This window comes from Elaeis guineensis, chromosome 7, assembly GCF_000442705.2.
Source record: "Elaeis guineensis isolate ETL-2024a chromosome 7, EG11, whole genome shotgun sequence".
NCBI classification, from domain to species: domain Eukaryota; kingdom Viridiplantae; phylum Streptophyta; class Magnoliopsida; order Arecales; family Arecaceae; genus Elaeis; species Elaeis guineensis.
Window position 1 is genome coordinate 13,459,622 of NC_025999.2, and position 21,927 is coordinate 13,481,548.

General features: G+C 39.2%; 1 protein-coding gene across 1 annotated transcript in view; it reads left to right on the top strand.

The window, feature by feature from the left end:
- Positions 1-3,179, top strand: part of LOC105060114 (E3 ubiquitin-protein ligase KEG) — a 39,364-nt gene extending 36,185 nt beyond the window's left edge. Inside the window, exons 13-16 of the mRNA XM_010943731.3 lie at positions 334-667; positions 774-962; positions 1,056-1,361; positions 1,471-3,179. Of these exons, the coding sequence (XP_010942033.1) occupies positions 334-667; positions 774-962; positions 1,056-1,361; positions 1,471-2,724 (2,083 nt within the window). The 3' untranslated portion in view covers positions 2,725-3,179. The remainder of the gene's footprint in view (positions 1-333; positions 668-773; positions 963-1,055; positions 1,362-1,470) is intronic.
- Positions 3,180-21,927: the final 18,748 nt, after the last annotated feature.

Sequence of the window (21,927 nt, forward strand, 5' to 3'; positions counted from 1 at the left end):
AAAGGCAATACATTTTTTTTAAAAAAAATTGGGTACTGCACTTAGTGTAAATGTTACCAGTTTGAGTAGAGTCCAGCTAACTCTTAATTAGGACCCAGATTTGATGTATGCTTGTATGCACGTATAGGTGTGTTCCTCTGTACATATGTATAGGCATGATCATGTAATTTTCACTGAGGGGCATTTAATCATTTCCTGATGTGCATGTCTGATTATTAATACACAGTAGTAACAATTGCTTTTGAAATGATACTCCATTAAAATTTTCTCAATTATAGTTTTGTATTTCTAGATTGCACCCGATAAAGCTAATGCTTATTGTTCTTTTATCAGGTTTGGATGGCGTGGTCAATCACGAGATAGCATAGGAACAGTTCTCTGTGTTGATGATGATGGGATACTGCGGGTTGGTTTTCCTGGAGCATCTAGGGGTTGGAGAGCCGATCCTGCAGAGATGGAAAGAGTTGAAGAATTCAGGGTTGGTGACTGGGTCCGAGTTCGTCCTGCACTGACAGCTGCTATACATGGTATGGAAGCTGTAACTCCTGGAAGCATTGGGATAGTGTATTCCATCAGACCGGATAGTAGCCTGCTGCTGGGTCTTTGCTACTTGCCCAATCCATGGCATTGTGAACCTGAAGAAGTCGAACCTGTTGAACCATTCAGGGTAATCAGATGTATAACATATAATTTTTCTTTTCATTGCTTTCAATACATTTTGCTGTTAGTCTCGTCTTTACTTCTACTTGTGATTACATCCTTGATCTTTCCAGATTGGTGATCACGTATGTGTAAAGAGATCCGTTGCAGAGCCTAGATATGGTTGGGGTGGTGAGACACATCACAGTGTAGGAAAAATTATAGATATAGAGGGTGATGGTCTACTTGTGGTTGACATTCCAGATAGATCAACTACATGGCAAGCTGATCCTTCTGATATGGAAAAGGTTGAAAATTTTAAGGTATGGTCCTCTTACCATTTTTTCATCGCCACTATGTTATTGTCTTATCTCATATCTGCATTTCAAAGTCTTCTTCCTAATGCTGGTGTGTAGGTGGGTGACTGGGTTAGGGTCAAAGCTTCTGTACCATCTCCAAAATATGGATGGGAAGATGTCACACGAAATAGTATTGGAATAATCCATAGTCTAGAAGATGGCGGTGATATGGGTGTTGCCTTCTGCTTTAGGAGCAAGCCTTTTGCTTGTTCAGTGGCAGACATGGAGAAGGTGCAGCCATTTGAAGTAGGGCAAAAAATTCATGTGATGCCGTTTATATCTCAGCCACGGCTTGGATGGTCAAACGAGTCTGCTGCGACTATTGGGACAATATCACGAATAGACATGGATGGAACTCTGAACGTTAGTTCCATCTATCTTTTGCTAGTTTGCTATATTATGAGTGTTAGGTTTTCCCAGCATGCTCATCTGGTCTTTGCTTACCAAAATTTAGCTGATTTTCTATGTGCAGGTTAGGGTGGCGGGCAGAAGTAGCTTGTGGAAAATTGCTCCAGGTGATGCTGAGAGACTTTCAGGCTTTGAAGTTGGAGACTGGGTGCGTCTGAAGCCAAGTCTGGGGGCTAGACCCACATATGACTGGAACAGCATTGGAAGAGAAAGTATAGCTGTGGTACATAGCATACAAGACTCTGGATACTTGGAGTTGGCTGGCTGTTTTAAGAAAGGAAAATCGACAACTCATTATATGGATGTGGAGAAGGTCCCATGTTTGAAAGTTGGTCAGCATGTTCGGTTTCGTACTGGACTGGTTGAGCCAAGATGGGGCTGGAGAGATGCTCGGCCTGATTCTAGAGGTATCATAACTGGTGTGCATGCTGATGGAGAAGTGAGAGTGGCCTTTTTTGGTGTGCCAGGGTTGTGGAGAGGGGACCCTGCAGACCTTGAGAAGGAGGAAATGTTTGAGGTTGGGGAATGGGTGAGGCTCAGGGAGCATGTTGACAGCTGGAAGTCCCTGAAACCTGGAAGCATTGGTATTGTTCATGGACTTGGGTATGAAGGCAATGCATGGGATGGAACAGTGCATGTTGCATTTTGCGGTGAGCAGGAAAGGTGGGTGGGACCGGCTAACCAGCTTCAAAGAGTAGATAGGCTTCTTGTGGGACAGCAGGTTAGGATAAAGAAATCTGTGAAGCAACCCAGATTTGGGTGGTCAAATCACAGTCATGCAAGCATAGGAACAATATCATCCATAGATGCAGATGGAAAGCTAAGAATATATACACCAGCGGGATCCAAGGCATGGATGATAGACCCAGCAGAGGTGGACAGAGTGGAGGAAGAAGAGGAAGTGCGTGTTGGAGACTGGGTGAAGGTGAGAGAAACTGTTACGACACCAACATACCAGTGGGGTGATGTAAGCCATGCCAGCATAGGGGTAGTGCACAAGATAGAGGATGGGGAACCTCGGGTTGCCTTCTGTTTCAGTGAAAGACTATGGGTGTGCAAAGAGTGGGAGGTGGAAAAGGTCCGAGCATTCAAGGTGGGTGACAAGGTAAGAATAAGACCAGGCCTAATAACACCGAGGTGGGGATGGGGCATGGAGACATTTGCAAGTAAAGGTGAGGTGATGGGAGTGGATGCTAATGGGAAGCTACGGATCAAGTTTAAGTGGAGGGATGGAAGGTTATGGATAGGGGATCCAGCTGATATTGTTCTTGATGAAAGTTCAGACACAACCAACACCATCAATGAGTGCTATTCCTAGGGTTTCATCAATTCTTTAACTCGTATTTGTTTAGCTGTCACAAGTAATCCAGCTGCTGTATTCTCGACTTTGATCTTGTTTTCAAGGCTCCTGGCACATCTATCAGCTCATGGCCACAAAGATGCGGTTTGTGGCAATGAGGAGAAAGCCGGCTTTTCTTCATGAAGTTTTAGAGGTCGAGTTTGTCCAGCTGGTCTGTATGCACGTAGTTATCCATAAGAGTTTATTACCATTTGACTATATCATACTAATGTACAGGTTATTAGACCTGGGTGTTAAATTGAAATGGTCCCTTATATTTTGTTTTTTAAAAATCCTGTGGTGGTATATATAGTTTTATTTAGATGTCAAAGTTTTTATTCGTTACTTTCGATTGTAAACATGGTTGTATATGGTAGCTTTGTGTCAGTCCTTTTTTTTTTGTTAATTTTAAAAATTCTGGTTATATTGCGATACTTGAAAGTTGTGATATGAATTGCTGTGTTTTATGTGCAATAAAGGATGGTGCCAGATGGTTTACCAACAATAGTTGCCAATGCTAATTATTTTGATTTTTCAAGGATCAAAACGGCATGTATTGTGCTGATGAATGAATATAACCGTGTGGTTTTCCTTCTCTTCCAACATACTCATTGGACCCATGGGTGGTGATGATGTCCTTAACGCCTGCGGTGCTACGGTTGTTTCCAGCCTTCTTCTATTTTGTGAGCATGAAATGGTGCAGTCTTTCTGGTGGTGACGGAAAAACCCCTCGAGCTGCCCAGCTTCTCGGCAAATGCTTCCAACGGTTTCAGCCTTATCCCCGAGAAATCGAGGATCGAATAACCAGCGGTGTGCACGGGTTGGGCCGGGTCGATTTGGAGATAAACCCAAAATTGAATTGGTTTAATCCGGTTCAGATTATTGATTATGGGTTTGCTTGGAAACCTCTCGACCAACAAGACAACAATTGAATTTTGATAACCTATGAAGTGTCAAACTGTGCCTATATTTATTGCTATTTAAATATGTTATGCACTTAATATTTTAATGATCAATTTATCCAACAGGAAAGGAATAATCAAATTTTCTCTTTGGTGCCAATTTAAATAAAATAATATATACTTTATTTTATGCACTTGAAATAGATTCTGTTGTGGATCTCCATTTTGGCCTTAGCCAATCTCATCCTTGGCACCAATCGGAGACACCGACGACCAGATTTCAGTAAGTATGGAGATTGTTTTTGACTGGCCTAAAGATGCTTGGCATATGCCTTAAGACCAGAGTGAGTCCACAGAGAATACATAGATGGCAATCCGGACTTTGGTTCTAATCGAGGTAATTGTACCTCAGTTATGGATGAGGTATTTTCAGGCCGGCCCAACTGGCCTAAGGACATTAGGCACATGCCTTAAGACCAGAGTGAGTCCATAGAGAACACATAGATGGCAATCCGGACTTTGGTTCTAGTCGAGGTAATTTTACCTCGGTCATGGATGAGGTATTTTTAGATCGGCCCAAGCCGACTTTCAGCTAAGATACAAAGCCCCCCTGTTGATAGAATCCACTCTTCTTTTTTAACTCCAAAATATTCAGATAAAGAAGAATATCTTCGATTGAATTATGTCCTGAATGGAAATAACTCCTGCTAGCTTAATCTACGCATAATAACTGAAAATCAATCAGACTCCAGAGTATATATGACTCTCGCTCTTCCTCTATAAATAAAGGGGTGTAGGGATCCCTTAAGATAAGCCCTAAAAAACCATCCTCTTCTTCTTCTTGTTCTCCACCTTCTAACTTAAGCGTCGGAGGGTTCTTATTGGAAAACCCCCCGGTGAAACTTTTTTGTAGGTTTCGGCAAGAGTTTAGGAGTCACCCTTGCATTATTTCTTCACCTTGGCCATCCGACCTCGAGTGTGGGAGTTGGCAGCAACAGTTGGTGCTAGAGGAAGGGCCCCCAACTTATTTTGGGGTTCTAATTTAACAAGGAGAGGCTATCAAGTTTACCATGAGGCCACAAAGAGAAGCATCGAACATATCTTGTCATTCAAATGAAGTATGGGCTAACAAAGTCCGACAGGAGGATGCTGCACCTAAACTGGAATCAACGATTTTTTATGAGCAGTACAACAGCTTTGTCCAGTAGGTATAGGCTTTGTGTGTGGCTATATGGGGGATGCAACAAACTGTCACACCTCACCCTATCTCAGTTGTTCTGTAGTAGAATAAAGGCAGACACACCAACCGACCTTCTCTCCTTCGTAGCCCAAGGGTGGGTGCCAATCATCTTAGCCAGCTAGCTAGCCCCGTCTGAAGAAGACATGCACTCGCTGACTCTATTGTCAAGAAGGAATTCTACATCGGGCAAACTTCTTCTCATCATCACTCTACTTGGGAAGGTGAGATGGAGAGGAAGCTCCAGGAGATGTAGCGTCGGATCGACGCACTATAAAATCAAACCCCGAAACAGGAGGATATGGAGCTCGGCTTCAACACCGACCCCCCATTTACTTAGAAGATTATGGAGGAACCACTGCCACCTTGGTTCAAAATGCCTCAGCTGAAGCTTTATGACGGGACCATCGATCCTGTTGATTACTTGAAGAGCTTAAAAGCTTTGATGCTTCTTTACGGAGTGATCGATACAATTTTTTGCTAGGCATTTCGCTCGACCCTAAAGAAGGCTGCCCGTCACTGGTATTTGAGTCTTCAACCGAACATAGTTAGCTCCTTCAATCAGCTCGATCAGATGTTGGTTGTGCCCTTCATTAGCAGCCATCGACAGTGTCAAAATTTGGATTTTCTTGTCAGCATTAAGCAGCGAGAAAATGAGTTTGTTTGGGACTACATCGATCACTTTAATGCTGTGACCTTGAAGGTTTGGAATCTAGATCAATCAGTAGCCATGATTGCACTCAAGGTCGGACTCCTTCGAAACGACCTACTCTTCTTGCTTAAAAAGAAGTACCCAAAAGACTTCACCAAGATGCTTGAGCGAGCTAAAAAGTATATCCATACTGAAGAGGCCTAGGACCAACATGGAGAAAACCCCAGTGATGGATCATAGGTAAAGAATGACTAGGGGAGGAGAAAAGATTGCCAACAGGTAGGATGACACGTCGAGTGAGGGTCCCACCGATCTCGAACTCCATCTTAAAACGACCGAGCTAGATTGCCTCCCAGGCGATGCCAATCTAGGACTCCATGGAGGTTTCATAATTTCACTCCACTTAACACCCCGCAGGTATAGATATTGATGGAGATAGAACATTAGGAAGGGCTCCTGAGGCTGAAGAAGATGACTATGCCGGCACATGTGAGAGATGCAAGGAAGTATTGCAGGTATCATTGGGACCACAGCTACGACATTGAGTGTTGGTAGCTTAAGTAATAAATAGAAGTACTTATTTGACGAGGGCGGCTATGATGCTATGTTGATGCTTGGCTGAACTGAGAAGAGCCCCATGGTGAGGCACCTTGTGAAGATCCCCATAGGGACCGGCCCGTAGTAGGAGAAATCCACACTATTTCTGGGGGCCAATTTGGCCACATCTTCTCCGGACCAAGCCGAGTAGAACAAAAGGGGCCGAAGAAAAGAAAAGTTGGAGATGAGATTGTCTTCTCCGAGGCTAAGCTAAAAGGGATAAAATGTCTGTATGACGATCCTATTGTCATGTCTCTAAATATTTCAAATTATAATGTACACCATATTTTAGTTGATAATGAAAGTTCCATAGATATCTTGTTTTATGATGTCTTTGTATGAACGAGCTTGATTCCCATGCAGCTAACTAAGAAGAACTCTCCTCTGATCGGATTCTCCATTAGCATGGTGCTGGTAGAGAGAGCTATTTATCTTCCTGTGATGGTAGGATAAGCTCTAAAGTAGTCTACCATCAAAGTAAATTTCTTAATGTAAAACTTCCATCTACCTATAAGGCGATATTGGGTCGGCCCAGGCTATCAACTTATCATCTGATAATGAAATTTCCAACTCCTCACGAGATTGGTGAGCTTTGAGGGAACCAACAACTGGCTAGGGAATGCTACATGGTGACTCTACGAGGAGAAGTACTTGTAGGCACTGACCTGCGGATGAATTCGATGTTCAAGACGAGCTGCAGAACGTTGAGGTCAGCTGGTAGAGGACCTTATTCCAATACTAGTGGAAGAGGCTGACCTGACTAAAACAATCAAGGTTGGTTCCAACTTGTGTGAAGAGGACTACCGGCACCTCACTTTATTCCTCCGATCTAATGCAGATGTGTTTGCCGGTTAGCCTCTGACATGTTGGACATAGATCAGGAGGTCATCATTTATCATCTAAATGTGGACATGAAGCATCATTCGGTTAGGTAGAAAAAGTGCAGTTCATCCCCGAACGACAGAAAGTCATATAAGAAGAAGTTGACAAGCTCTTAAGGGCTGGTTTCATCTAAGAAATTTATTATCCAAAATGGTTGGCCAACATGGTGTTGGTCAGGAAGGCAAATGGGAGGTGGCGTGCGTACATCAACTACACCTATCTTAACAAGGCATACCCTAAGGATAGCTATCCTCCATCTCGGATCGATCAGCTGGTGGATGCAACCTTAGGCCATCAGCTTTTTTTTTTACTGATGCCTTCTTCGGCTACAACTAAATTCATATGGCCCTCGAGGATGAGAAGAAAATAGCTTTTATTATTCATCAAGATCTTTTTTTCTATGAGATCATGCTGTTCGACTTAAAAAATGCAGGAGTGACTTACCAAAGACTCATCAATAAGATTTTCAAGGAGCAAATCAGAAAGAATATGGAGGTATACGTAGATGACATGCTCGTTAAAAGTAGAGTTACGGAGTGCCACATTGCTGACCTTAAGAAAACTTTTACAACTTTATGATGCTTCCATATGAAACTCAACCCTAGCAAGTATGCTTTCGGAGTTACCTCCGATAAGTTCCTCGACTTCATGGTGTCACAACATGGGATTGAAGCCAACACCGAGAAGATTTGAGCACTTCAGGAGATAAAGCCTCCGAAGACTATCAAGAAAGTGCAATGCCTGATGGGAAGAATTGTAGCCCTTAGTAGGTTTCTCTTGACGTTGGCCGAGAAAAGTCTTCAATTTTTTAAGGACCTCAAGTGAGCGAAAGATTTTCAGTGGTCAGAGGAGTGCTAGATCACATTCAATAAGTTGAAGAAGTACCTCAGCTCTCTGCCTCTTCTAAGCAAGCCAGAACCTAAAGAGGTTTTATACCTATACCTCGCAGTCTCCCCTCCGGCAATTAGCTTGGTCCTCATTCATTAAGAGGCTTTGATGCAGAAGCCTATGTATTATGTAAGCTGAGTTCTCTACGACGATGAGGTTAGGTAGACAAAGCTAGAAAAGATAGTTTATGCTCCATAATATCTTCAAAGAGATTGCACCCATATTTTTAAGTGCATACTATCACCTTCCTCACCGACTAGTCGATCAAATCGATGCTCCATCTGTCCGAAACTTCAGATCGACTGGCCAAGTGGGCTATTAAGCTAGAAGAGTTTGACATAAAATATCTTCCCAGACCCTCTATTAAAGCTCAGGCACCGGCTAGCTTTATTTTAGAGTGTACCATCTTAGAAGAAGAGCCTAGCATCGAACCAAAAGTTGAGACATCCAAGGAATATTAGGTTCTTAATATAGACGGCTCCTCCAATATGGTGGGCTCTGGAGCTGGGCTGATCTTAACCAGTCTGGATGGAATGGTAGTCGAATATGCCTTGCGCTTTGAATTTCAAGCCTCAAACAATGAAGCCAAGTATGAAGCTTTAGTCACCATTCTTAGAATAGCAAAAGAAATGGGAGTTCGGCACCTGAGGGTTCTTCCAACTCGTGGTCGGTCAGGTGCAAGGTGAGTATAAAGCACAAAAGTCTAATATGATGAAGTACTAATAAAAAGTAAAAGATCTCGCCTCCAACTTCACCACCTTGAATGCTCAACAAATCTCGAGGCCCAAAAACATGAGGGTGGACCTCCTATCAAAGCTTGCCACCCTTGGAGTCACTTATATAAAGAGAAGCTCATATATGGAGACCTTAGAGTGCTCAAGCATTGAGGAGTCCCCAGTGATACAGACAGATCCTAAGCTGAGGTGGATAGATTTGATCGTCCGATTTCTACAAGACAAAGTTCTACCTGTCGACTAAGAGGAAGCTAAGGCACCTCGCATCTTGGTATTTGATGTATGAGGGAAAGCTATACAAGAGATCATTCTTGTTGCCACTATTTTGGTGCCTCCACCCCTTAGAGGTGGAATATGCCTTTCGAAAGGTCCATGAAGAAATTTATGGCAACCATCTAGGGGCTTAGGTGTTTGCCCACAAAGTGCTCCGACAAGGTTACTTTTGATTGAGCATGCAAAAGAATGCGACCGACCAAGTGAGTAGGTGTGACTAGTGCCAGAGGAATTCCAACATTCAATGCTGGCCATCAACCCCCTTAGCATTGATCATAACACTTTGGCCTTTCGCTTAGTGGGGAATAGACATCCTCGGACCCTTTTCTGTTGCGGTTGCATAGAAGAAGTTTTTGCTCATCGCAATTGACTACTTCACGAAATAGGTAGAAGCAAAAGTACTTGCAACCCTCATCGAGGCTAATATCTATGACTTCATAAGGAAATCTATCATTTGCTGGTTCAGCTTGTCTCAAGCTATTATCACAGATAACGGATGTCAATTCAATAACCCAAAGTTCATGGGATTCTATAAGGACCTTGAATCTCCCATCGCTTGACTTTGGTAGCTCACCATTTGAGCAATAGTGAAGCCAAAGTGACCAATCAGACTCTACTACAAAGGTTAAAAGCAAGACTAGGTCAGGCTAAAGGACTGTGGGTTGAAGAGCTCTATAATGTACTTTGAACCTACTGCACAACACAATGGATCCCTACTGGGAGACACCCTTGAATCTTGCCTTCGGGACCAAGGCCCTGACACCCCTTGAAATCAGCCTCTCCTCATTTCGAGTGGAGAAATTCAACGAGGAAAGCAACTTAGTTGGACTAAGGGTGAATTTGGATATGCTGGAGGAAATTCGAAAAGGATTCGAATGGCAAGCTTCCGACAGAGGATGGCTCGGTATTATAACTCAAGGGTCAAAGAAAGAGCCTTCCAGGAAGGAGACCTCATCTTGCGAAAGGCTGAAGTACCTCATCTGGTAGAGCAGAAAAAATTTGTGTCAAACTAGGAAGATGTTGGAAATTATGTCCCAAAGTCAATTTCAGCCTATTGACGGTTGTGCTTATCATTGTAATTATATATAAATTTTTAAATTAATAAATATTATTTAATTTTTCATCACTGTGTACATCTCATTTTGAACTCCTGTTATGTGATGAAGTCCTTAGGACTATTTGATTTGATATAGGAGGATATATCATTTAGTCCTTAACTGAGTTCGTGACCAAATGATAGGCTATTACTAGGATGATAGACATATCAAGTGTAGGTCGTTGTGTGCCATATAGGTTGGTTGTCATCTTAACCAAAGAGCGTGGAGATGCTGGTATGTCATGCAGGTGAAATATAGGAGTACATTTCACTGAATGTGACCAACTTTGAAGTACTCTACTGTCAAAAGTCACTTCGAAGGGATATAGATATAAGTGTCTCTCCGATCTGAGATCACCATGGTGACTTGCAAGCAACTCACTATGCTTTGATGCCGGACTACCTGAATTTCTAATTCAATGATGAAAGATTTTTGGGCATAGTCAAGTATTTGTGAAGTCAGTGTGTGAGTCAAAATAGAATTGACCCCTCCGAATAAGTAGGAGTTAATATATTAGTGTATTTTAATTCAGTAAAATCTTGGTCGGGGTAATCCATGTGATGGATTTTGAAAATTGAAATACAATGTGGATGACCATATCAGGGTTGGCAGTTAAACCTTAGGTCACCTTAAGTATTTAGGTCAAAGAGATAAATTATACAGTAACTAAATTCAAAGAGATTTTTGAGTATTGCTTAGCATACATTCGATCTATTCAGATGTCGGGTACCATTGCTAGATGATTACTCCAATTGGTATATGAATCAGTTCCTGTGCTACCAGCTTAGGTTCGAACTTATGAGGTCATACACATTAGAAGTTCTTCTCCGATGACATGGCTAATTTGAAGAGTCTCAATCAACACGGACTTCACCACTCCACTGGACGGGGACTCTGTTGAAGAGTCCAACTAGACTTGGACTCTATCATTAATAGAAGATTAATTAGTGATTAGATCACTAATTAGCTCAATTTGATTGAGCATTAAAGTCTAGATCAAGTCTGATTGAATTTGATTCAATCAAGTCAAGTTTGATTGAATTTGATTTAATCAAGTCAAGTTTGATTAGGTTATGAGATGACCTAATCGGTAAGAGAAAAATGATCCTGATTTGATCAGGTCTATAGCTTAATTAATTTATTGATTTGATCAAATTTAATTAAAATTATAGGAGCCTAATTAGATTATATTCATCATATTTTATTTGGATCTAATTGGATTGGGTTTGAAAAAAATCCAATTGGTTAAACCCTAAATCCCAAATAAATAGGACTCTATCTCTTACGCCACTTAAATTGTCTCACGCTTTTTCTCACTGCACAAAATTAGTTTGTATATGAGAAAATTAGAAAATAATTTTTTTTATCACCCATTAAGGATAAAAATTGGTTGGTTTTGATTTGAATTCAAATTAGTTTGAATTTCAACTTAAAACCTTATCCATATCCTTCCACATGTTGGCTACTTTTGAACGGGTCTATTGTATACGAGAAAAAAATATTTTTCTAATGAATTTTTATGCCCAAATTTCTTTGATAAGTCCCTCTTTAAGTTAGATAAGGGTGAAAAAAAGTTAGAGTCGAATTGAGATTCAAAAGAGTTTGAATTGCAACAAACTCCAGTCCTTATCATGTTTTATCTGATTTGTGCGAAAATCATAAAAAGGCATAATTTTGTGTACAAAAGAGGAGACCGTTCTCCTCTTGGGTGAGAGACCTAGAACTGTTCTAGATTTTTGGGTGAGAAAAAAATCAAAGAGAAGAGAGTCTTCATCTAATTTTTTTTCACCATCTAGCATCCTTCTCTGATCCATCTTCAACATAAAAAATGTTTGAGGTGATCGAAGAAGGAGATCAAGTCAGATCTGCATCAGAAGTCGACTGTGCAAGCTAGCACTCCCGCAGAGGGCTGATCGATCCGAGGGGCTTCGTGTGGATCGTCCGTAGAGGTCGGATGCTTGTATAGCTGCTCGATATCAGCGAGAGCTTCATACCATACTTATCAGTAGTGAAGATCATCACTCCATGAAAAGATAATGAGTTCTGAACTCTACCGACATAATCTAAAGGTTAGATCAAATTCATGACATCGATATGATTGATGTAGTTTTTTATTTTATTTTAGATTTTATATGTAAATTTTTTATGTCATAGATTCTTAATGATAGTTTAGATTTGATATAAGATATATTTAAAAGATTAAAATATTTAATCTTTTATTATTTCGCTATAAAATTTTAAAAATATATGCTTTGAACTACTTATTTTTTCTTCAGATGGTATCAGAGCCAGGTTCTTTATGATATAAATTTTTACATATAATCTATTTTTAATTATTTAAATTAGATCTAAATAATTAATTTTAAATTTGAGTAGTATAATAATTCGATTAGATAGATCTTCATAGCCGTCTGATTATAGAAAAAATCAGGATTTTATTATTCTATTTATCTATTCGATAGGATCTCTTATGGCATATAGAGGTGCTGCACGATCTTTTCTATGATGATGAACAATGAAAAAAATTTTAAAATTTTATTTTAGATCTGAAATAATATATATTAGATCTGAAATTAAAGTTTTGATCATCAGATAATTGATTATAAAAATATTTTCTAAAATTAAAAACTATTTTCAAATACCAAATCCAAACCCATATCAGCCCAAAACTTAATTGAGAATTAAGTGATCTAGATTTGAGAATCAAAGATCTAAGGCATTAATTTCATAACTCATAGGTTAATGGGTTAGCTCGAGTCAAATCTATTTAACTGGGTTAGATCTAGGGTTAGAAATCATTGATAATGGACCATGTTAGTAATTGATCAAATCTAATTAAAAGTTAATTCTGATTGGGTCAATTTTTTTTCTTGATCAATTTCAATAGTTGTAGTTGGTCAAGTCCATATCTTTGATTAGATCAATATGGACTTTGATCATAGCTCCGTGGTCGAATCTAAGTCTATAAGTTGATCAAATTAAAAATGACTAACCAGTTAGTGTCTAAGGAAAGTATGGCAATTTTGATCGATGGTCATTAATTGAGAGCTACTCACATAGATTGAGTCTATGTCAAGTTAATGGCATATCCCTCTTATCGATCTCACTTATCTAACTAATATGGTGAATCATATTTTGATTAGATCACTTAATGATTGGAGTTGACCCATGCAAACTAGAAAATCAATGTGACTGATTTAGGTGCCCCTAGTTCGACTTATCTTGAGTCTTCTTCATAACTTGATGAAGTCAGTAGAAAGATTTATGACTGATTGGCTGGACCAGCTTTTACCTAATCTTCTTTAATCTGACTTGGTGAAGTCAGTGGAAGGATTAAGATTAACTGATCAAGTTTTTTCTTATCTCTCAATTCAACTATTTAAATCTTCTAAAATTATTAGGTCCCTAAAAATGAAATAGTTATGGCGATAACTAGATCATAGCCTTCTATTAAGTTGGATGATAATGAGTCCAATAGTTTAGATGATCATTGGAGGTGCCACATGCCTGGTGCTCATCTGGCTGTCAAAATTATCATTCATAATATGTTGTTTTAGTTGTGTCTTTTTGATGATGGTCAGGTTGGCCAAGCCACATTCGGACCTGATCATTCGTTTGTTAGATACACTAAATTCTGGCTTGTTAATGGTTGGACCTAACCAGAACCTTTAGTAGAGGCACCACACGCTTGCTGAAGAGGTGTCTGGGGCAAAATTGAGTATTAGTAATTGTTTGATAAAATAATTGGTTAAAAATCTATCTGTGGGTACACAAGGATTGGTCGAGCTACACTCGGGCCCATGTGCAATCCATGTGGATTTTAGTACCCACTAAGAAATTAGTGTAATTTTTCGAATTGAAGGTAGAGGCTATCAATTCGAATAAAATAGTGAGAGAATCTTTAGACTAAAATTCATGTCTTTAGGATTAATCAATTTATATACTAATTAGGTTCTGATTTTTTTATTACAGTTATGGCCACCACCTTATCGCTCCAATCACTATTAGATAGTGATAAATTGATGGGTCCAAATTTCAATAGCTGGTATCGAAAGCTCAAAATTATCTTGGAGCATGAACAGATCTTGTATGTGTTAACTGATCCGACATCCGAGGAGCCAGCTCGAAACGCACATAGCTCGATCAGAGATACTTATCCGAAGTGGCTCAATGTTCGGACTACGATTCGTTGTATTATGCTGACGGCGATGAATGATGAGTTTAACCATCATTTTGAGAATGCCCAGCCACAGGATATGTTGCAAATGTTGAACGAGTCCTTTGGCACCTCTGATGATGTTGAGAGGCACAAGACTAGTTGTGCCATCTTCAACACTCGAATGAGGGAAGGAGCATCAGTCACTGATCATGTATTGTACATGATTGAGTGCCTAAGCAAGCTCGGCTTTCTCCTGCATGAGCAGTTGGAGAAAGATGCTATTCTGAACTCTTTGCCCAAGTCCTACCTCCCTTTTCTTAGTTATTTTCGAATGACAAAGTCTACAGTTAACTACCACGATTTGCTGAGGTTACTGTAAAACTTTAAGAAGGATCACCAGCTCTAAAAAGAGTCAGTGAAATTGTGAGAGGGTCTTCTTCTGGACATCGATCCTTTAAGAAAGGAAAGAAGAACAAAAAAATGATGCAAAGTATTGGGACACCCAAGCCCAGTCAGACCAAAAAACTCAAGTCCGACTAGAGTTAGGCAGAATGCTTCTACTGCAAGAAGCAGGGGTACTGAAAAAAAAATTATCCTCAATACATTGCCTCGCTGGATCCGAACAGATCGAGAAAGAAGTAAGTTATTGCTGGATAAGGTAATTATATGATAACACCTTGTAATTTCTCAATTGATGATTCTACTACCTGGGTATTAGATACTGGAAGCCCTTTTAATATTTGTAATTCATTGCAGGGTCTGCAGGTTAGTAGGAGATTTGAAGAAGATGAAAGGTTCCTTAATGTTAGAGATGGAAGATCAATTCCAATTTTAGCATTAGGGACTACTAAGCTTGTATTTAAGTCTAATATAATTATTCTAAGTGAATGTCACTTTTGTCCATCTTTTTTATTGAATATTATTTTTGTAAGCCTTTTGGCCATGTATGGTTATGAAATTTTAATAAAAAGAAATGATTTTAATATCATTATGAATGAACAACTGAATAATGATATTTACATATTATCACAATCTGTTAGTATAATATACACATCCAACAAACGTCCTAGAATTAGTGATGTCTCTGATATCTACCTTTGGCATTGTAAGTTAGGTCATGTTAACAAGAACAGAATAAACAGGTTGACACAAGAGAAAATTCTCAAAGTCAGTGATTGTGAATCACTCCCAATCTGTGAGTCCTGTCTTCTTCAAAAAATGACCAAATCATCTTTTATTGAAAAAGGTGAGCGAGCCAGTGAAGTTCTAAGTCTGATACATACTGATGTATGTGGACCGATGAACACTAGTATCAGAGATGGATATTATTATTTCATTATATTTACAAATGACCTATCAAAGTATGGGCACGTCTACTTAATGACACATAAGTCAGAATTATTTGAAATGTTCAAATGATTCCGTAATGAAGTAGAGAAACAAACTGAAAAGAGTATTAAAATTCTTTGATCCGACCGAGGAGGAGGATACCTCTCTAGTGAGTTTCTAACATATTTAGAAGAGAATATGATTATCTCACAATGGATCCTTCTTGGAACACCACAGCATAATGGTTTATCAAAAAGGAGGAATCGAACCTTATTCGACATGGTTCGGTCCATGATGGGCTTTACAAGTCTGTCAATTTTTTTTTGAGGATACACACTCGAGTCAGCTTGTTATATTTTAAATAAAATTTTAAGTTTATAAGTAAAACACCACATGAGATGTGAACAGGACATAAGCCAGCACTCTCTCACCTGAGAGTTTGGGGATGTCCGACTTATGTCAAATATTTGAAAACTGACAAGCTTGGACCTAGATCTGACAAATATTTATTTGTAGGGTACCCAAAAGAGATCAAGAGATATTACTTCTACCTTGCTGATGAACAGAAGGTGTTCGTCAGTAATAGGACTATTTTTTTAGAAAAAAAGTTTCTTGGTGAAGGAACTAATACCTCAAAGATTGAACTTGATAAAGTTCGATCGGTAGAAGAACCGACACAATCTAGTAAACCCATAGAGTCGGACTTGATTAGATCAAATTTAAAATCTATTATAGAAATATCTTTAAGGAGATCTGATAGAGTATCGCATCAATCGGATAGATACTATAGTTTCTTAGTCTGAAACAGAGATCCAGTTGAACTCAATGAGAACAATAAGGATCCGATCACCATATGGATGCGATGCAGAGGTCTGACTCTGATAAGTGGTTGGAAGCTATAAAATTCGAAATGAAGTCCATGAAAATCAACAATGTATGGACATTGGTTGACCCACCTGAAGGGGTAAAACCCATAGGGTATAAGTGGATCTTCAAAAAGAAGAGGGACACAGATGGGAAGGTGGAGACATATAAAGCCCATCTGATTGCTAAGGGTTACCATCAGCGTTATAGTATTAACTATGATGAGACATTTTCTCCTATGACAATGCTCAAGTCTATTCGGATTATGCTTACGATAGCAGCACATCTGGACTATGAAATCTGACAAATGGATGTGAAAATAGCCTTCCTAAATAGAGAGCTAGAAGAAGAGGTGTACATGATACAACCTGAAGATTTTATATCCACAAATGAGTCTAAGGTGTGCAAGCTTCAAAGGTCCATTTATAGACTTAAGCAAGTATCTCAGAGTTGGAACATGCATTTTGATAAAGTGATCAGAACATTTGGCTTCATTAAGAATAGAGAGGAACTCTGCATATACAAATAGGTTAATAACTCTGTGGTAGTATTTCTTATTTTGTATGTTGATGACATTCTCTTAATCGGGAATGACATCCCTGCATTACAGGGAATAAAAGTTTGGTTATCATCACAATTTTTGATGAAAGACTTGGGAGAAGCATCCTTCATTCTTGAGATGAAGATCTATAGAGATAGATCTAAAAAATAGTTTGGATTATCCCGATCGACGTACATTGATACTGTGCTGAAAAGATTCAGTATGGAGAATTTCAAGAAAGGCTATCTTTTGATAGGCCAAAAAATTTTTCTCTCGAAGAGTGATTGTCCAACAACTCCTCAAGAGAGAGAGCATATGAGTGGAATTTCATATGCTTCGATAGTAGGATCTATTATGTACGCCATGACATATACGTGACTGGACGTGGCATACTCATTAGGAGTAGTGAGCAGATACTAGTCCAATCCAGGTGAGAATCACTGGAACATTGTAAAGACCATCCTTAAGTATTTGAAAAATACTAAGGATCAATAGCTTATCTATGGAGAATCCGACTTAAAATTTATGAGATTTACAGACTCCAATTTTTAGTCAGTTCATGATGACAGCAAGAGCATGTCGGATATATTTAAACCATGAATGGTGGAGCAATCTGCTAAAAAAATTTCAAGTAGCATACTGTGGCCGACTTTACTTGCGAGGCAGAATATATCTCGGCATCCGATACTGCGAAGGAAGCTGTGTGGCTACGAAAGTTCATCAACAAGCTCGAAGTGGCACCCTCCCTTGATGGCCCTATCTTGTTGTACTGCGACAGTACTGGTGCCATTGCTCAAGTGAAGGAACCGAAGTCACATTAACGGATCAAGTATATTCTGCACCGCTACCACCTAGTCCAAGAGATCGTGGATCAAGGTGACGTCGAGCTTCAGAAGATCGACGAAAAGGAGAACCTGATCGATCCACTTACTAAAGCCCTCAGCGTCAAGGAGTTCAAAGACTACAAATCAAAGATGGATATATGATACTGCATCGATTGACTTTAGTCCAAGTAGGAGTTATTAAAAATTATGTCTCAAAATCAATCATCAGCCTGTTGACGGTTGTATTTATCATTGTAATTGTATATAAATTATTGAATTAATAAATATTATTTAATTTTTCATCACTGTGTACATCTCATTTTAAACTCTTGTTATGGGATGAAGTCCTTAGGACTATTTGATTTGATATAAGAGGATATATCGTTTAGTCCTTAAATGAGTTCACGACCAAATGATATGCTATTATTAGGACGATAGACATATCAAATGTAGGTCATTGTATACTATATAGGTTGATTGTCCTCTTAACCAAAGAGCGTGGAGACACTGGTATAGTACGTAGGTGAAATATAGGAGTACATTTAATTGAACGTGACCAACTCCAGAGTATTCTGCTATCAAGAGTCACTCCGAAGGGATATAAGTATAAGTGTCCCTCCAATCTGAGATCACCACGGTGACTTACAAGCAACTCACTATACTTTGGTGCCGGACTATCTGAATTTCTAATTCAGTGATGAAAGATTTCTGGGCATAGTCAAATACTTGTGAAGTCGATGTGTGAGTCAAGATGGAATTGATCCCTCCGAATAAGTAAGAGTTAATGTATCAGTGTGTTTCAATTCAGTAAAACCTTGGCCGGGATAATCCATGTGATAGATTTTGAAAAAAATTGAAATACAATATGGATGACCATATCAGGGTTGACAGTTAAATCCTAGGTCACCTTAAGCATTTGGGTCAAAGGGATGAATTATACGGTAACTATATTCAAATTGGTTCTTGAGTATTGCTTAGCATACATTCGACCTATCCGGATGTTAGGTACCATTGCTAGATGGTTACTCCGATTAGTATAAGAATCAATTTCTGTGCTACCGGCTTAGGTTCGAACCTATGGGGTCACACACATTAGAAGTTTCTCTCTAATCACATGGCTAATTTGAAGAGTCTCAGTCAATGGGGACTCTGGTGAAGAGTCCCACTTGATGGGGACTCTACTAAAGAGTCCTATTGGATGAAAACTCTGCTGAAGAGTCCCACTCGACGGAGACTCTAGAGAAGAGTCCTACTAGACTTGGACTCTATCATTAATGGAGGATTAATTAGTGATTAGATCACTAATTAGCTCAATTTGATTGAGCATTAAAGTCTGGATCAAGTCTGATTAAATTTGATTCAATCAAGTCAAGTCTGATTAGGTTTTGAGATGACCTAATCAGTAAGGAAGAAATGATTTTGATTTGATCGGGTCTATAGCTTAAGTAATTTATTGATTTGATTAAGTTTAATTAAGATTATAGGTGCCTAATTAGATTAGGTTCATCATATTTTATTTGGATCTAATTGGATTGGGTTTGAAAGAAATCCAATTGGTTAAACCCTAGAGTCCCAAATGAATAGGACTCTATCCCTTATGCCACCTAAATTGTCTCATGCCTTTTCTCACCGCACAAAATTAGTTTGTATGTGAAAAAATCAAAAAATAATTCTTCTTTTGTCACCCATTAAGGATAGAAATTGATTGGTTTTGATTTGAATTCAAATTAGTTTAAATTTCAACTTAAAACCTTATCCATATCTTTCCACACATTGGCTACTTTTGAAGGGGTCTATTGTATACGAGAAAAAGAAGTCTTTCTAATTGATTTTTATACCTAATTTTTTTTGATAAGTCTCTCTTTAAATTAGATGAGGGTGAGAAAAAGTTAGAGTTGAATTAAAATTCAAAAGAGTTTGAATTGCAACAAACTCCAGCCCTTATCCTGTTTTATCTGATTTGTGCGACAACCATAAAGAGGCCATAATTTTGTGCATCAAAAGAGGAGAGCTTTTCACTGTGAGATACCAGAGATAAAGAGGGTCAAAAATATCTTTTTAGGATATGAGGATTGGGTGGGTTTTCTTCCTCCTTGGCATGAACAAAAGAGGAGACCGTTCTCCTCTTGGGTGAGAGACCTAGAACTGTTCTAGATTTTTGGATGAGAAAAAAATCAAAGAGAAGAGAGTCTTCATCTAATTTTTCTCTACTATCTAGTATTTTTCTCTAATCCATCTTCTATATCAAAAAGATTTGAGATGATTGAAGAAAGAGATCAAGTCAGTTCTGCTATCAGAAGCCGACTGCGCGAGCCAGCACTCCCGTAGAGGGCTGATTGATCCGAGAAGCTTCGTGTGGACCATCCATAGAGGTCGGATGCTTGTGCAGCTGATCGATATGAGCAAGAGCTTCATACCATGCTTACGAGCAGCAGAGATCATCAATCCATGAAAAGATGATGAGTTCTGAACTCTACCGATATAATCTAAAGGTTAGATCAAATTCATGACATCGATGTGATCGATATAGTTTTTTATTTTATTTTAGATATTATATATAAATTTTTTATATCATAAATTTTTAATGATAGTTTAGATCTAATCTAAGACATATTTAGAAGATTAAAATATTTAATCTTTTATTTTTTTGCTATAAAATTTTAAAAATACATGCTTTAAACTATCCATTTTTTCTTCAGAAGATCCATACTGCATCAATGAAGTAGTGCGATTAGGAGTGTATCTCTGGATCTAAAACTCTGACAATCAATGCATTTATTATCCTTAGATTATAATTCTTATTGAATGACAATAAAAGTTTTTATTTTATAGATCTCAATACCTTTTCAAAGCTCATTAAGCAGTGCTCCTCATCCATGGATGAGCTAAGCATAGCCCGTAACTCCAACATTTGTCGAACAATGCTCCTCATCTATGGATGAATTGAGCATAACCCATGTTTCTGAAGTTCGTCAAATGGTGGTCCTCATCCACAGATGAGTTGAGTGCAACCTGTATCTCCGATGTTCGTCAACGGATGCTCCTCATCAATGGACGAGCTAAGTGGAGCCTATCTCTCTCACGATCGCCAGTAGGCACTTATCATCTATAATGAACCGAACGATAATCATGACTACAACCTTCTAGTCCTCACCCTCATATAGCTCGATCAGACACAGGACTCAAGGCAATTAGTTTAACTTCGATAGACATTACTTCATCCCCAGATAAAAATCTACCCAGACCAGAGATTGGGTTGGTCGATCTTAAAAAATTATGGTTTATTACCAAAAATAGAAAGAGGAAAGAATGTGGTATGAAAGGTAAGTTTGCATTTAAAATAAAATTTCATACAACTTTTAGGTCGGCCTTATACAAAAATACATCGACTGAAGTCGAGGAGGACAAAATAGGCCGACCACCATGTTAGCTCGGACACATCAAAGCTTGAGTACAAAGAAGGAAAAGAGAAAAAGTCCTAAACATTGGTGGGGGCATCTGAGTCCCCGATGAGACCTTTGGGCTCCAGAAGCACAATCATTGTAGGAGGATGGGTTCACACTGCATCCTTGGCCGCTTGATGTTTGCCACACCTTGAACCAACCTCTTCCTCAGCTTGCACCTACCCCTCCATGATAACTTCAACCGGCTCTCCTCCTTCTCATCGTCCGACTCCAGGGGCTCGAGGTTGAGATAGGAAGTGGCTTCAGACTCTTACCTTGAAGTCCATGAGTTCCTGTAGCTAGGAATCCAAGGCAAACTCTAGCTTGTTTATCCAAAATTCATTCGAGGAGTAGAATGCCTCAAATGTAGTAATCTTCTCAGACATTTGCTTTTTCTTTCACTAGCTGGCTGCGACATTCAGATCCTCGAAGAGACGGGCCTTGGCGTCGCTCCAAGCCTTCACAACCTCATCCTCTAGTGGCTGAACCTTGGCTTTCAGGGATCGAACTTCATCCTTGACCATCGCTTTAGCAGTTGTAGCCTCGTCTGCCTTTTTGGAGGATTGGGCAGCCTGAGCTTCAGCCTAGGTAGCTTGGTTCTCAGCCTTCTTGGAGATTCATCGAGCTTCTTTTAGAACACTTGTTATGAAATATGCCTTAATATTCGATCTACATTGAGCTCACAACAAGGTCTACAATAACGAACGGAGTCCAACAAGTCCAAGAACTGTCCAAACGGAGTCCACACGGTAAAGATACA